The sequence below is a fragment of the Eschrichtius robustus genome, chromosome 17 (genome assembly GCF_028021215.1).
Source record: "Eschrichtius robustus isolate mEscRob2 chromosome 17, mEscRob2.pri, whole genome shotgun sequence".
In the NCBI taxonomy this organism is placed as follows: domain Eukaryota; kingdom Metazoa; phylum Chordata; class Mammalia; order Artiodactyla; family Eschrichtiidae; genus Eschrichtius; species Eschrichtius robustus.
Window position 1 is genome coordinate 84405879 of NC_090840.1, and position 16882 is coordinate 84422760.

A 16882-nucleotide genomic window follows, 5' to 3' on the forward strand; every position below is an offset into this window, starting at 1 on the left:
ATGGACCACCAGGGAAGTCCCTAAAGTTTTAATGTTAAGTAGGATCAGAGCATTTGTTACTGAGAAGGTGAGAGCTGAGCAAATTCTTACAAAGAGGTGCTGGAAGAGCTTTCCAGCAGAAGGAGCAGCAAGTGCAAAGGCCCTGAGGCAGGAGCACACCTGGGTGTTTGTTGATCGGCTGAACAACCTTACTGTTTGGGGCTGGAGCAACTGGACGGGTGGAGCCCCCGTCACCTGAGATGGGGGCTGCAGGAGGAGCTGTTTGGGGTGAGGGGTTTGCTGTGCACACGTTGGGTTTGAGATGCTGCTAGAATCCAAGCAGTTTGAGGGTCGAGGCTGGAGTTCAGGTCCGCGTTTGGGATACAGGTGTGTGAGCAATTGGCCAATAGGTGGTACGTAAAGATTGGAGGAGACCACCAAGGGAGCAAGTGTAGACCAAGGAGAATGGCGGGAAAGGGTCCAAGAACAGGAGAAGAACCAGTGAAGATGACAAGGCACCACCTTCGACCTGAGGGAGGGGTCCTGGGGCCAAGTGGACGGAAAGGTCACCCAGTCACGTGTGCTGACGGGTCCACTGCGGGGAGGTCACAGGTGACCTGGACGGGAATGGTTTCAGGTCAGCTGTGGGTGGGAGGGACGCTACCTGGAGCGTGTCTGCCTTCCTTCGATGGCTACACTTGCAGCGTTTTCAGTTGAATTATTTCATTAATATGTAGGCATTACATTGGTAGCATCTTCTAAAAGCAAAATATAATTTCTAACAAAGACAAAAATGGCTGGGCGCCAGTCCTGAAAACAGCATCCGGATTTTCAATGCGATCGTCCCATGACTGTCAAGTAGTTTTTAGCCTGGTTGTCTGGATCCCCTCCCCCGAGGTGAGCAGGGGGATTGGTGGAGGGGCCCCTCCTTCCGCCTGCCGAGCTGGCCCCTTGTTCCCTGGTAAGAGGACCCCTTTGTGGCAGGGATGGACTTCCCCGGCCTCCTCGCGTGACCACTGGAGCAGAAGTGAGTGATCAACTTGCAGGTCGTGCCTCAAGGGGCAGGGTGTGCCTGCTGGCTGGAGTGGGCATGGTGGTGGCCGCCCAGGCCCTGCAGAGGAGGGCAGCACCCAGAATGGAGCACAGCAAACGAGGACCCTGCTCCCCTGGGGAGTGCAGAGCAGGACAGCCACAGTGGCGGGAGAGAGATGCACTTCTACCGTGTGTACGCGGTCGGTTTGGGTCTTTTGCACGTAGCTGCTCTCCAGTCTCCCAGTGCACACACCGGCACCCAGTTAGTGCGATTTGTGTTTGACGGTAGACAGAAGTGGACAGTCCTGCGGGGCCATTTGTTCTCATGGGCCCCAGCAGAGGTTGCCTCTCTGACGTCTAGGGCAGCGACCGCAGCCCCTCCCTCAGCCCTGGGGCCCGCTCCATCCCTGCCCAGTTCAACGTGTCCCCACAGAAGCAGGCCTCCCTGGCTGGGGGGCTCACGGTGTGTTGTTTCCCCCAGCCCTGCTGTGGCTGCACCCACCTTGGGAACCATCCACCTTCCCTAGCCCTGGCCGTCCTGGTCTGGTAGCCCCTCTGGTCTGTCTCCTCTGTTCCTGCAGGTCCACACTCAGTGCGGGGTAGAGAGGAAGCACATGGACACTTCCTACTGATGGCCTGTCTGGGAGAACACCTGGGGACAGGTGTCCGGATGGCTGACCACTGACAGAATGAATGAATGAGTGAGAAAGCAAACGTGAATAACTGATTGAGTGAAATCAATGAATGAAAGAAATAATAAAAGAATGACTCATAAATGAGGGACCCAAGGAACAAGAGGATGGGTGGATGGATGAGTGGGTGGATGGATGGATGGAGGGATGGAGGGATGAATGGCTGACTTTATGAATGGATGAGTGGGTAGGTAGGTGGATGAGCTGGGGGGCTGTAGATGGAACGGCCAGACCCCCCAAAGGCAGTATTGCGGGCCTTCCCTTCTGCCTCTTTGGCAATGCTCCAGCTGTTCATTCATTACGGGATGTGGGTTGTCACGGTGATGGGTGGAATCGGGAGGGAGTGAAGCTGAGTCTGCAATGACCGGGGGGACCTGCCCATAAGATTCTCAGGGGAGGCTCCTGTCTGCGGGCCAGCCTTGGGGTGCCACCTGGTGGGGTCCTCCTAGGTGCCTGGAGGTCTGCAGGAGCGTCCACCTATCCCTAGGCATGGTGGAGACAATGTCTTTCGGGAGTAGACACTGCACCCCTCCCGCAGCCCTGCCAAAAGGCCATCACCAGCGCCATTCTGCAAGTGAGGAAACCGAGCCCCAGAGAGGTGATTTTGTGTCCCTAGAGCCGGGATTCCAACCCAGTGGGCCTTGTCTGCACCCCGCACACCCAGCCGCTCTGGGGGTTGCTCCAGCCACGGCTCCCCTCACCCTCTTACCTTCTCTGGGTGGAAGAGGATGTTTCCCAGGCCCTGGAGGCTCAGCACGCGGACCTCGGGGCTGGGGTCCCTGAGGCTTTGGGCCAGCATGGTCAGGGTGGCCTGTTTGGGGAGCACCTCCAGCAGGGCAGGGCTGTAGAGGAACTGTGTGGCCCCAGGGGCAGGCGGGTCAGTCCTGGCACCCTCTCCTAGGGACCCTCGTCGGTGTCTGGGAGCAGGGCTGTAGGACCAGGGCCTGGCAGGCGGTGTGGGGAGGGTGGCTGGCCTGCTCCCTCCGGGTATCTTGGTTAATGAGTATTTGAAACCCACCTCCAAGCTGGTTCGATCCTTCAATGTATAGCTGGGGAGACTGAGGCCCAGAGGGGGAAAGGGCCTTGTCTGAGGTCACACAGCGAGGCTGGGAGCAACATACATCAACAGCCTGGCTTGTGGGGGGGGCACTTGGGGACAAAGCCTCGTGGAAGGATGCCCAGACATTCCTCTAGCCGGGTGGGGTGGGGAGAAGAACCAGGCTTTAATTGGGGTCTCTTTCTACTCTGTCACTGCCCTTTTGGCTTCACGGTCCCAGGGGTGGGACCTCGAGTCATCAGGGAGGGGGGTGGGTGGAAAGACAGTCCCCCCCAGGCTGCAGGCTGAGAGGGGCCTGGGAGGTGCGGACCCAGCCAGAAGCCCCCGACCGCGGGCCCCAAGGAGCTGGGCGGGAAGGAGGGGTGTGAGGGGTTTGTTGGGCAAGTGAGGTCCTGGTGTGGTTCTGGCGGCGGCTGAGGCAGCCGGACGAGGGGGCTCAGGCTGTCTCTGAGGGGCCCCCCTCCCCGCACCCAGGCCCCCGTGAGGATGGTGATGGCTGCCTTCCTCCCCTGCTCCTCCTGGCTCCGCAGGTGGGGTAGCCGCTGGATGATCAGCGCCTTGACTTGCTTGCAGCGGTTCTGCACCGTGGCCCTGGGCGCAGGTGAAGGGCAGGGGCAGGGCTTGGGCTTGCGGACACAGCCCCGTGTCCCCCGCCCCACACAACCCAACCCAGGGGCCAGGCGGCCAGAGGTGCTGCTGAGCGTGGGTGGGCACATCTCTCTTCGACCGTTTCCTGCTCCCTTTGCACCCACTGGCCGCCCACTGGCTGCCAGGCCCGGGCTGAGCATGGGATGGACAGGGGAGGAGCAGACTTGGCCCTTGTCCCCTAGGAGGCCTCAGGCCGGGGGGGAAGACGCCTGCATCCTAGGCTTCCAGGGTGTGCGCGTGAGACGGGGGCGGGGCGCCCGTGCTTTCCATGCCCTGCGTGCACACACGTGAGTCCGTGGGGCTGTGCTCGCAGGCAGGCCCTGGAGGTACGGCAGTCCACAGCCTAGCCTTCTGGGCAGGGGTGACCCGGGCAGTCCGTTCCCCTGGCCCAGCCCCACCCCTACCTGGCGAGGAGGCCCACGCCCTGCGGGTCGGTGTGGGTGGAGGCGAAGAGGTCCCAGGCTCCCTGCAGCTCCAGGTGAGCGAAGTCCTGCCAGTGTCTGGTGGCGGGCAGCAGGCCCTGCAGTGCCCCCAGCGACGTGCTGCGGCAGAGCAGAGGGGTCCCCAGCCAGCCGCGCCCCTGGGGAGGGTGCCCAGCCGCCGCGGGTGGAAAGGTGCCTTGTGGTTCCCGCCTGCACTCAGGGCCCGGCAGCACTGGGGCCTCCTGGGGGCAGCTTGTTCCCGGCCGCCTTCAACAGAGATGTCGGGGCGCAGGATGGGGGCGGGCCCGGTTGCGGAGCAGGAGACTGGAGGGGGCCTCCTGGGAGGGGCGGGTCCAGGGGGAAGCTCGAGACAGGTTTGGCACGTGGTCAGTGTGAGGTGCCCACAGCTGGTTTTCCAGGGCTGGGGCTGAGGGGACAGGGGTGGAGAGAGAGAGCTAGGAGACACCAGGGACAGGTGGTTTTCCCAGTTGCAGGGTGGAGGGGGTCCCAGCGGAGCCTCGATGGGCGGTGCCATTTAAACGTGGGGCTGAGAATGCAGAGGGGCCCCGGCAGGGGAGGAGGACAGCGGGGGTGTGTGTCATGGGGGCCCAGAGGAGGGTCCATCTACAGCTCCTGAGGACACAGGGAAACCAGGTCCACCGGCCGCGTGCTCGCGTGGACTCAAGAAAGAGAGCCGGCCCCGGAGCACGGCGGGACGGGATGCAGGTCAGGGACCGCGCTGCCCGAGCCCCGTCCGGGTCACACAGCCTGGCCAGGGGCCGCAGAAGCAAAGCGCGGCCAGGCCGCGGGCTCCAGACCTGCACAGTGGTGTCGAGTCACGGGCTCTGGGCTGCCCCGGGCCCTGCAGGCAGCGCACGGGCGGAGGGCCCGGGAATAGCTCGGTGGCCCGTCTCCCTGCCCAGCCACCCCGCGCCTGCTGGCGTCACCTGGACGTGTGAGCGCCCCCAGAGCGAGGCTGTCAGCTTGGACCAGGCACAACTCTGATCAGATTTGCAAAACCAAATGTGAAGGGATGAAATGCCACTCCGTGAAAGTCCCCGGTGGGGCCGACTCAAATGTCAGCTGGCCTGTCATCTTGCCCCCAAGCCGTGCCACTAAAAAGAGGCTGTGTTTTCCAGGTCACTGGTCTCAGCCAGAGTGACGCCGGTTTCAGGAGGAGGCGACTCTGGGCACAGTGGCATTTTGTCTGCTCTGTGATGAGTCTCAGAAGCTTCTGGTCCTGGGGCACGTTGGGCATCGCTTCTCACGGTCGCTGTGTCCCTGCACCACACCAGGGCTTCTGGAAAGATGGCGTTTGGCTGATTTGGGCATTCTTGGGACTCCCTTGCTGACTCTCGGGGTGAACAGCATCACTTGTGGGGCCCTAAAGCCTAAGACCACCCCCAGCCCAGGACCCCCGGCAATGCACAGGGACCCATGTTGCCTGAAATTCATGCCGCTCCTTGACCGACAGAAGACGGAGGCCCTCGGGTCCGAGCCCGGCCACGCAGGACTCCCCTCCCTTCCTCCTGGGGTGATGTCGTGCCCTCCTTCAGCCTCACCCCAGGGATGCCTGGGGCAGAGCGACTTTGAAGATGAGGGAGGGCTGGAGGGCAGGATGCAGAGGTGCAGGGAGCCTGCGGGGTTCACACAGAGCTAGGGCTTCCTATGCATCAGTGCCACGGGACACGGACCGCTGTTGTCCCGGGGGGATGAGGGAATGGCGCGCCCTCCTTTCCTTTCCACCTGGTGTCCCCCCATCTGACGTGAGCTGCAGGAGGCGGCTCTGTCTCCTCATCTTTGTACGTCGCCCCAGTGCCGACCGGATACTGTCATTTCCGCGGCTCGGAGCCCCCTGTGGCTCCCCGCTGCTCTGGGGCTGAGCCGTGCGGTCACCTCCTTCCTGCCCCTTCGTCTCTGGGGTCCCCCTGCCTGGAAGGCTCTCTGCCCTCCTTTCCCCACCCAGTGAGCTCTAACCATCATTCAGGTCTGTGCTCAGAGGCCGGGTCCTCAGGGAACCACATGCAGGGGGCGCCCCGCAAGTTCATCCTTTGCAGAGGCTGTGCCTCTCCTTCAGGGCACTCTCCAGGGTGTGTCATGCATCACCGGGCTGTCACTTGACCCCATCTGCATTTCCACCGGGCTGAGCTCCTGAGTGCAGGCATGCCTCTCTGGTGACTGAGCGTGGCCTGTGACACAGCAAGCGCCATCCGTATTCATTAAATATCAAGAGCAGGACACACAGTACACTCAGCAAGTATCGACCAAATAATAAATAATCCGTTAGTCCTTTCTCTCCTCTCTTCGACCAAGAGCTGTGGGGAGCACGGAGTGGAAGGGGGGCCGAGGCTGAGGCCAGGGGCCAGGGAAGGAGGCAGGTCCGAGCAGGGCCGAGGGGACTCCAGACTGGGGCAGAGCACCAACCTTCCCGTCTGTCCCTTCCTGCTCAGGAATCCCTGCTCAACCCCTGGGAAGTCACAACCCCCATGGGTCCGAGGAATCAGGAGGTCCTTGGGCCTGAGACCACGGCACCCCAACTGGGCAAATCGAACAGAAGACGTTTGGGCTGGGGTCATGATCTAACCCTTAACTGAGGCCCCGAGTGTTGGTCGCTTGCACAGGGTCACCCTAGCATAGAGGCTACCCAGTCCTCTGCGGTGCCTGACCCGCACAACACCTGGGGAGGGGCCAACCCCATCGCACAGAAGAAGAAACCAAGACTGTGAGATGGAGAGGCCAGCTCAGAGTGCTCACAGCGGGGTTAGGAGGAGATCTTAGATCTCAGATCCAGGCCCCAAACAGCATATCATTATTAACTGCTTATTTGTTCCTTGTCGACTGCCAAAACCCAGGACCACGAACAGTGTTTTAAATAAAAGAGCTTTAAATTAAACGTAAAGCTTTAAGTTGAAAAGAGGACTAATCAGGAAGTGAGAAACAAAAGGAAGCACCCCTGTGCCACAGTGAGAGATGACTGGACATTAATTTTATATGTGAGCTTCCTGGCAGCCAGGGCAAGAAGGAAAATATGTTGGATTATACCTATAAGTGGATGAAGGGAGTGTCTTTGAAATGAAGAGAAATGAGATGTCCCATTAGAGTTAAAGAGATTCAGCCCATAATGGATGAAACAAGAGGAATGAGAAGTCTTTTGTGGGGTAGGTGGACATTGCCTTGAGGAGGACCTGGCTGAGGACCAACCAAAGCAGGAAATGTCTCTAAAAGAAAGGGGTTTTGTTCATCAGAGATGCAAAGGAAAGGGAGAGTCCCACAGGCAGGGCCATCCACGCTTGCTCCTTCCCTGGCAGGAAGCCCTGCCAAACCCTCACTTGTTGGTTCCAGGGGCCGGCACAGCTTAGCAGGACGTCAGGAACCTCAGAGGCCCAGGACTTGTCTGACTCTGCCTTGAGCCTTGCGTGGCTGCCACAGGTGTTCCGTGCCACCCCCATGCTGCCGGGGGCACCCACGAGACAGCGGGCCTCTCGGTAGTGAGTGCCCAGATCCCTCTTCGGCCCCCGTCCCCCTTGACGGTACCACCGCATCCACCTAGTGTCAGACCTTGGGACCACAGTGATGCGCCTGGATGGTGCTGCCCGCTGAGGCCCGGGAGCGGCTGCTGACCTCCTCACTGTCCTTGATGGCTGGCAGACATCACTGCCGATTGGCCTGCTGTGCTCTTGGGCCCCTTGGGGTGGCATCAGAATCACAGTTGTCCTCTGGGGAAGGGGCCCAGGTCCCATCCCAGCTCCAGGGAAGGTGTGGGAGACAGACCTGGTCAGTCAGAGCCCCACATGCCCCTGTGGCCAAGGCAGTTGGTTCAGGGGTGGGCCTGTGAGCTAAGCTGGGCCAATTAGAGCCAATGGACATGCCCAGGGTGGGAGTCTGTCCTGTGGTTGCTGGGGCCCCGCCCTTCTCTTCCGCGAGGACCTGCCCAGAGAAAAGCCAGGACCTGCGAGGTGGGAGGGGGGAGGGCTGAGGCTGTTGGAGCATCTTGACACAGCTGAGCCTGAGCAGAAGGGCCCCTGGTGCTCCCAGAGAGGTGACAGCCATCCTGCTCTCTGCGGGAGCCCTGTGTGAGACAGACATATGTCCCTGCTCCCCGGAGCCCCCATTATACGGGGCACAGATGACAGCTGTAGCTGGAGATGGGCTGGGGCGGGGGAACACAGCAGGGAGGGAGGAGGGCTGCTATTTTAGAGAAGATGGTTGGGAGACCACAGGAGGTGAGGCTACTGGGGGAAGAGCATCCCGGGAAGAGGGTGCAGCAGCTGCAAAGGCCCTGAGGCAGGAGTGTGCTGGGTTTGAGAAACGGCAGGAAGATGCTGAGGCTGGAGCAGAGGGTGTGCCTGGGTGGTGGGGGCGTGTGGCGGGAGCTGAGGTCCTGGAGGAGACAGGCACCCAGATGAGGAAGGACCAGTGGGCCACTGGAAGGGCTGGGCCCTTCTCAGAGCTAAAGGGGGAGGAAGCAGGAGGGTTCTGAGCACAGGCGAGGCCTGATCTGACTGAGGGGTGGAGGGCAGTGGGGGGTGGTAATGGGAGCAGGGGAGGCTGGACCTCATGGGGCGGGAGAGGGAAGCTGATGGGCCAGGCAGCTCATCATAGCTCTCTCCTAACCCTCCTGCTTCCGGGAGGAGAACGTTTTAACAGCTTATTAGGGAAGATTCATGCATTTTGCATGGTTGATTTGAATAAAAAAGGAACTTGGTGCACATTCGAATTCAGAAGCAATATGAGAGAAGTGACAGTTTTTTTCAGTGAGTGTCTTGGGGAGAGCTGTTAAAACTGACAGCTTGTGTGAAGCTCATCATAATACCAACAAATGAAAAGAGGTTGCCCCGAGGCTTTTAAAGACTCGCTTAATGGATTTCTCAAGATATGCCCCAGTGCAGAGGGAAGGCAAGCCTGCCAGCCCGGGCCACGGCCCGAGTGCAGCTGGCGGGGCGCGGACCCTCCCACATGGGTCCTGTCCACACTGGTCAGGAGTGGGATGGGGGGAGGCTGACAGCCGTCCACCGCATCAGAGCGAAAACGTGCCAGGGTCCAGCGCCCTGTGCAAGGGAACCCGGAGGGCGTCTGCCTGCAGGGGCCGAGTGGTGGCTGGGCAGGCACCCCTGCCGTTCTATGCGCTCTAGCTCAGCAATGCACGGACATTCTGTGTGGCTCAGAGGAAACCTCTGACCCTCTCTGAGCCTCAGTTTCCTCATCCGTCAAAGGGGGAAGACAACATTTGTCTCGCAGAATCCCTGCAAGGACCACATTTGGGTAAGATGTGGTGTCCCGTGTGGGCACCTGGAGACCCCGTGTGTCAGCTGTCATGGGGTGTCTCTGCGGCCAGGCACCTGCGGTCACAAGGAAGCGTGACGCACGCCCACCCTCCGCGCTGACTGCTGCGCTGGCCACAGCTGGTGTTTGGAATCATGTCTGTTGGGGATTCAACTGTGTCCCCAGAAGCTGTCGAAGTCCTAACCCCGGGTACCTGAGAATGTGACCTCATTTGGAAGTTAGGTCTTTACAGATGGAATCAAGTTAAGACAGGGTTATTAGGGTGGCCCTCATTCATTATGACTGGTGTCCTTATAAGAAGAGGGAAGGACTTCCCCGGTGGTGCAGTGCTTAATAATCCTCCTGCCAATGCAGTGGACATGGGTTTGAGCCCTGGTCCAGGAAGATCTCCCATGCTGCGGAGCAGCTAAGCCCGTGTGCCACAACTACTGAGCCTGCGCTGTAGAGCCTGTGAGCCACAACTACTGAGGCCCGCGTGCCACAAATACTGAAGCCCGCGCACTTAGAGCCCGTGTTCTGCAACAAGAAAAGCCACCGCAATGAGAAGCCCGCGCACTGCAACGAAGAGGAGCCCCCGCTTGCCACAACTAGAGAAAGCCCGCGCGCAGCAACGAAGACCCAGCGCAGCCAAAAAAAAAACAAAGAGCACTTGTTGTGTACAACACACTGCTCCCTTTTTAAAAAAAAAAAAGAAAAAAGAAAGAGGGAAATTTAGACACAGAAGCACACAGTGAAGACGGAGGCAGAAATGGGAGTGATGCGTCTACAAGCCAAGGAACACCAAGGAGGCAGGAAGGACCCTCCCCCGCAGGTTTCAGAGGAGCACGGCCCTGCCAACCCTGGATTTCAGATCCCCAGGCTCCGGCGCTGCGCGAGAATAAACGCCTGCTGCTCTAAGGTGCCCGGTGTGGAGCTCTGTCATTCAGCCCTGGGAAGCCGGTACACCGTCTCTGCCCAGGGGTCTGGGCCTTACCTCCGGGCACTGGGCACGGCTGCCTCCTGGGCCTCCTGGCCGGGCTGGGGCTCCTTGGGCAGGTTCAGCTCCAAGATGTAGTGCATCTGGGTGAGGAGGGCCAGGAAGAGCTTGGGGTAGGCCTCCTGCACGGCCTTCTTGAACTCTCGGGCGAACTGCAGCTCATGCAGCGTGTTCATGGCCTGTCGGGGCAGCAGGGGACACTCAAGGGGTCTGGGGTCCAGGTCTGTGGATCAACCTTCCGACAAAACCCACGTCCAACCTCGCCTCCCTGTGCCTGCCCACAGCCTCCAGGACCACAGCCAAGTCCTTGCCCGGGATGTCCTTCCCTCAGGGCCCGGCTCTCTCTCTGGACCCTCCATGCCTCCCCTCTCCCGCTGCTCTCCCTGCAGGCCTGGGTCCTCCATCCCACAAGCCCCGTCCACTCTGCCCTCTGCGCTGCCACTGCCTCGTGTCGGGCTCCTCGGCCCCGTGGGCTTTGCTCCTTACAGTATCCCCAGCACAGAGCCTGGCACACAACAGGTACCCATGAATGAATGTCGAGGGGACACGTGGCCCAGAAGGCAGAGCTACCAGATAGCAGCCCCGGGGTCTCCCGTGCCCAGAGGGGCATTTGGTCCAGAACGTCCTCAGGGTCAGGGGCCAGCACTGCGGAGCAACGACAAGGGGAGGGCAGGGGCTTGGGGCGCGGAGGGACCCAGGGAAGGGGGCCCGGGGACGGGGGGCATCAAGGATCAGGGCTGACGGACGGCCAGGCCCAGAGACAGGGTGGGGCTTCCTGCCGCCGTGGGTTCAGCTGTCACACCCCTCTGCTGGGGGCGGCCGCTTGTCCAGGGCGCTCTGAGCGGGGAGGGGCGGCTGCATGCTCGGTGCTCAGGGGGCTTTTGGGGTGGAGGTGGGTTCTTAGCCTGGAATAAAACAGGGTTGGGGCGCAGCTGCTGCCCCATCAGAGTGCAGCCCAGGGGCAGGTGTGGCGAGTTAGCAAGTGAGCCCCTGCTCCTGGGGCTGTGCAAGCAGGGCCTGGGCTTGTGCAGAAAGCTGGGGGGTGGGCGGTAGGGGGGGGTTCCTACAGGAGGTTGGGAGCTACCAGAGGCAGCCTCTAAGATTCCTCCAGAATGGACAATCTCCAGAACCCAAGTATGGGGGCAGGGGTTCACGAATCCCTCCACGCCCTTCCTCGTGCCTGAACCTGGCTGGCGTGGTCCAGAGCCCTCGACCAGGAAGTGGGGAGCTGGGCCTGGACCCAGGGCCTGTGTGGTCAGTCCCCAGCTGGGCAACCTCAGAGGCCCCCTCTGCCAGGCCAGGCTGGGCAGGGTGGGTTTCTTCTGAAACCTGGATATGGGGCTCCCCGTCCCATGGGGCCAGGCACACGGTGGGCGCCCCACACCCATGTCTGGCTGAACGCACACAAGAAGGCAGCTGGGGACAGCATCTGGCGGTGTTGGCAGAGACTCACGGCCATGGAGCGCAGGTAGGCCTTCTCCGTGGTCCGGGGGCTGCCATCACTGGTCCTGGTGGGTAGGGGTCGCTCCAGCACCCAGGCCAGCAGCTCGGCCAGCACCAGGCAGCTCACAGCCGCTCGGCCCCCAGGGCCTGCCACAGCCGGAAGTCATGGCTGCAGGCAAAGGGTGGCCGTGAGGGCAGCACTGAAACTCTGGCCTGGCCAGGCTGGGTCCCAGCAGCGGGCCGCCATGCCCAGGGCCTCAGGGGCCTGGAGTGGGGGCCAGAGGAGGAGGCCAGGCTGGGTCCTGAGCTGAACCCTGGCAGGACAGGTGGGTGAGGGGTGGATAAGAGCATATTGAGGTTGGGGGAGGGGCACGAGGGGCGGGGCCTGGACAGCAGTGTGGCCTGGGGGATGCGGCAGAGGTTGGGCCAGCAGCCCCGGTCCGTGTTTCTGGGTGAACCGTCTATCAGGCCCCTCTTACCCCAGCTGCAGACTCCGTCTATCACCCTCCATGGCTCCCAAGTACTGTCAGGACAAGTCCAGCTGGTGCCCAAAGCCATCGCCCTCTGACCCCTGCCCTCTGACCTCCAGTGCCTGCCTGCCTTCCCTCCTCTCCTGCCTCTGGCCCCCTCACCTGGCCTATTCCCGCTCAGCCTTTAGGGCTCGCCCTACAGCCACTTCCTCCTGGAAGCCTGCCGTGGCTGCTTCCTCCTAAGCCTGGGTTTGCTGGGGTCCAGCTCCCCTGGCACCAACCTGGGTTAACTTAGGGGCCATCACTGGCGTGTGCAGAGCTTTTCAGTGTCCTTGTGCCCATTTTGCACACGAGGAGACTGAGGACTGGGGACAGGATGTACTCTGATCAGGGCCCTGCCTCGTAACCGGGAGATGGCGCAGGAGGTCAGGCCTGCCTAGTCCCACGGCCTTTCTGCCTGGTGGGGGGGAAGCACGGCCCTGCGAGACCGGGGGAGGCAGGGGGCACCCGGGCTCTCCAGTGTCAGTGGCCATGACGGCCCTCTTGTTTTCTGTGCTAGGTGTCTTTGGGCCTGAGTGCTGGGTGGAAGGGGCTGGAGGGGCAGGAGGGACCCTGGAATGATGGGGTGTGGGCGGGGAGGGCATAGTTGGGGGGTTTGATGAGCTGCAACCCCCAGCTTTCAGAGAGACCCCAGGGGGGCTGCCCTTGAGCGCTGGGGAGGCCACCCCAGTCCCATCTGACCCTAGCTGAGTGGGCTCAGAGGACTCTGGGAGATTCCAGAGTGAGGTCACCACCCATCTAGGAGTGGGGCCTTTGGAGTGAGAAGGGCCTGGATTCAAATCCCTCTCCGCCCCGTCCTGGCTGGGTGACCTTGGCCAAGTCACTTCACCTCTCGAGGGCAAAGCTGCCTCGAGGAGCTTAGGTGAGATGGCTCCCCAGGAGCGAGGGTGCACAGAGGGCCAAGGCTTCTGTTCTTCTCCCTGTGGGTGTCTATCACTCAGTCGGCACCTCTGTGCTGGGCACTGTCACGGTCAGGCAACGTCCCAGGGTACTGAGCAGAGACAGACCCAGTAAGAATCCTGGGCGTGACCCCCCTAGGGTTTGACTTGGGCAGCAAACAATGGTGCGTCAGACACTACCCCACGTGCGTAAAGCAGGGAGGGAGGGGGCACGGCAGGAGGATACATCTGGGTGTCCTCGATTGTAAGTAGGGCAGTCGGGAGGCCTCCACTAAGAAGGGGGGTGCCTGCAGAGACCTGAGAGCAACGGGAGAGGCTGCAGCTCTGAGACGGTGGCCTGCGTGGTGTGTTCAGGGCCAGTGCGGGCAGCGTGGCATGAGCAGCGGAGGGCGGGAAGACAGTGAGGTCGTGGGGCAACGTCACGACTTGTTGGGTGCTGTAAAGGTTTTGGCTTTGACTTTGAATGACATGGGGGCCACTGGCATGTCTGGAGTGGAGAAGAGACGTGATCTGACCTAGTTTTAAAGGACCACTCTGGCTGCTGGGACGGAGGGGCTGGAAACGGGCCAGGACGCGCAGTGAGAGCTCGTTATGTCCTAACTAGGGTGGTGGTGTCGGCGGCTGGGGGAGATGGAGGCAGGTGGACCGCAGGGCTTCCCAGAGGATGGGCTGTGGGGTGGAGAAGAGAGTCAAGGCGACACCGAGAGCTTTGGCCTGAAGCTGGAGGGTGAATCGCCACGTCTGACACAGGAGCTGGCAAGACGAACGGGTGCAGGGCAGGGTCAGGGGGTGGCCTGGACGTGGCAAGTGGATGCCCATTAGACATCCCTGTGCATCCGGCCAGGGCGAACATTCGAGAGGCGCCTGGGCTTAGGTGATATTTAAACCAGGGGGATGGAAGTGGCCACCAGGGCAGGGAGTGTAAGTGAAGATGGGGCCTGAGGCTCAGCCCCGTGGTCCCTGCGTTAAGAAGCCAGGGAGACAGGAGGAAGCAGCCAGGAGGCTGAGCTGGAGCGGCTGGGGTTGGGGGGGGAGGAGCCAGGCGAGGGTGGGCTCCGGGAGCCAAGTCAGGAAAGTGTTCCCAGCCCAGAAATAAGCCCACGCAGACGTGGTCAATTAATTTACAACAAAGGAGCCAAGAACATGCAATGGGGAAAGGACAGTCTCTTCAACAAATGGTGCTGGGAAAACTGGGCATCCACGTACAAAAGAATGCACCTGGACCTCTATCTTACAGCACACACAAAAATTAACTGGAAATGGATTAAAGACTTGAATATAAGACCTGAAACCATAAAACTCCTGGAAGAAAACCTAGGTGGTAAGCTCCTTGACGTCAGTCTTGGCAATCATTTTTTGGATCTGACACCAAAAGCAAAGGCAGCAAAAGCAAAAATCAACAGGCGGGACTACATCAAACTAAAAAGCTTCTGCACAGCAAAGGAAACCATCTACAAAATGAAAAGGCGACCTAGTGAATAGGAGAAAATATTTGCAAATCATATTTATGAAAAGAGGTTAATATTCAAAATACTTGAAACACACACACAGCTCAATAGCAAAAACAAGCATACAAAAGCTCCCCACACAATCCGATTAAAAAATGGGCAGAGGATCTGAATAGACATTTTTCTAAGGAAGACATACAGATGGCCAACAGGTACGTGAAAAGATGGTCAGCATCACTCACCATCAGGAAAGTGCAAATCAAAACCACAATGAGGTATCATCTCACTCCTATTACCAAAACAACAAGAAATAACAAGTGTTGAGAAGGATGTGGAGAAAAGGGAACCCTTGCACACTGTTGGCGGGAATGTAAATTGGTGCAGCCATTATGGAAAACAGTGTGAAGATTCATCAAAATACTAAAAAGTGAACCACCACGTGATCCAGCAATCCCTCTTCTGGGAATTTATCTGAAAAATACGAAAACACTAACTTGAAAAGATATATGCACCCCCATGTTCATAGCAGCATTATTTACAATTGCCAAGATACGGAAACAACCTAATTGCCCATCAGCAGATGAATGGATAAAGAAGACGTAGCATATATATACATATATATATATATATATGTATATATATATAAAATGAAATATTATTCAGCCATAAGAAAGAAGGAAATCTTGCCATTTGAGACAACATCGATGGACCCTGAGGGCATTAGGTTTAGTGGAATAGGTCAGACAGAGGAAGAGAAATACCGCATGATCTTGCTTACATGTGGAATCCAAAATGAAAACAAAACCCAAACCACACAAACAAAAACTCAGCTCTTATCTACAGAGAACATGCTGGTGGTTGCTAGAGGTGAGGAGTCAGAGGTAAGCGAAATGGTGAAGAGGGTCAAAAGGTACAGACTTCCAGGTATAAAATAAATAAGTCCCGGGGACGTAATGTACGCACGGTGACCATAGCTGTTAACGCTGTATTGTATATTTGCAACTTGCTAAGAGAATAGCTCACCACAAGGACAAAAAATCTGTAACTATGAATGATGATGATTGTTAACTAGACTTACTGCGGTGATCATTTCACCCCACCGCCCCTCCCAAAAAAAAGAAATAAGAAAGAGAAAGGGTTCCTAGGAGTGAGGGTAGTTGCCATGAAGACATAGAGGAACCTGAAAGCATGTCAGAAAGTGACAGAAGCCAACCTGAAAAGGCTACATACGGTATGATTCCAGCTCTATGACATTCTGGAAAAGGGAAAACCATGGAGACAGTCAAAAGATCAGTGGTTGCCGGGGGTTTAGGGGGAGGGAGGGATGAACAGGCAGAGCACAGGGGGTTTGGGGGCAGTGAAACTATTCTGTATGATGCTGTAATAGTGAATACTTGTCACTCACTGTACATTTGTCCAAATCCATAGAATGTACACCCCCAAGAGTGAACTGCAATGTAAACTATAGACTTTAGTTAATAATAATATATCAGTATTGGCTCATCAATTGTAACAAACATACCACACTAAGGCAAGATGTTACCAAGAAAGGAGCCTGGCAGGGGAGGGAAGTAGATGGAACTTTGCACTTTCTGCTTAACTTTTCTGCAAACCTACAACAGCTCCAAAAAAAGAAACGTCTATTTAAAAAAATGGAAAGAGACATACAATGCAATACTAAAGAAAGGAAAACTGGTGTTACTAGATTTAGATTAGAATAGACAATCAAGATCTAAAAATCTACATTAATATCAGGCCGGTGAAAAAAGGTCTCCAAAGACTACATGCAGCATGATACTCTTTATATAAAGTTATTGAAACTACAAATAAAGTGTTTTTAAGAATATGTTTAGATGCAATCACACTATATAAAAAGACAGCAACAGAAGGAAGACCCTTGTGTGGATGAGCCAGGGGGATGGCAGCAGTGACGGTGGGCAGCCCCGTCCTTAGATGTAGTTCATAACTAGGGCCCTGGCTTTGGTACGGGTGACAGCTTCACAAGTGTGCATTCGATTACTGAGAAGAATCCTTGCTCTAAGTAAAGAACTAAATTAAAGCAGGCCATGCATAGAGCCGTGATGGATGAGTGTGCCAAACCAAGGATTATTCTTAGTCCAGCTTTGAGGGCCAATGCAGTAAAAGCAGTTGCCCAAGGATGAAAGAGGAAAAAGAGAAGACGAGGAAGCTGGGCAATGATTCTAAAAGTTATGTAGAAATGCAAAGGGCCAAGAATGGCCAAGACAGTCTTGCGGAAGGAGGAGGGGGAGACCTTTCTGGATCAGGGGAGGTGAATTAACATAAAGTTGTAGGAATGAGAACCTTGGGTGTTGGCCTAGGCACAGACAAGCAGAGCAGTGCCGAGCAGGGAGAGCCCAAAGGCAGGTCCCTAGCACACAGCCCTGTTTTTTTAAAAAATTTATTTATTACTTTATATTTATTTTTGGCTGCGTTGGGTCTTTGTTGCTGCACG

General features: G+C 57.8%; 1 protein-coding gene across 1 annotated transcript in view; it reads right to left on the reverse strand.

Moving 5' to 3' along the window:
- Positions 1 to 16882, reverse strand: part of LOC137751068 (maestro heat-like repeat family member 5) — a 56335-nt gene that overhangs the window by 3655 nt on the left and 35798 nt on the right. Inside the window, 7 exon segments of the mRNA XM_068525492.1 lie at positions 2413 to 2556; positions 3237 to 3351; positions 3813 to 3950; positions 8614 to 8619; positions 10087 to 10268; positions 11543 to 11661; positions 11664 to 11701. Coding sequence (XP_068381593.1) covers positions 2413 to 2556; positions 3237 to 3351; positions 3813 to 3950; positions 8614 to 8619; positions 10087 to 10268; positions 11543 to 11661; positions 11664 to 11701 — 742 coding nt within the window.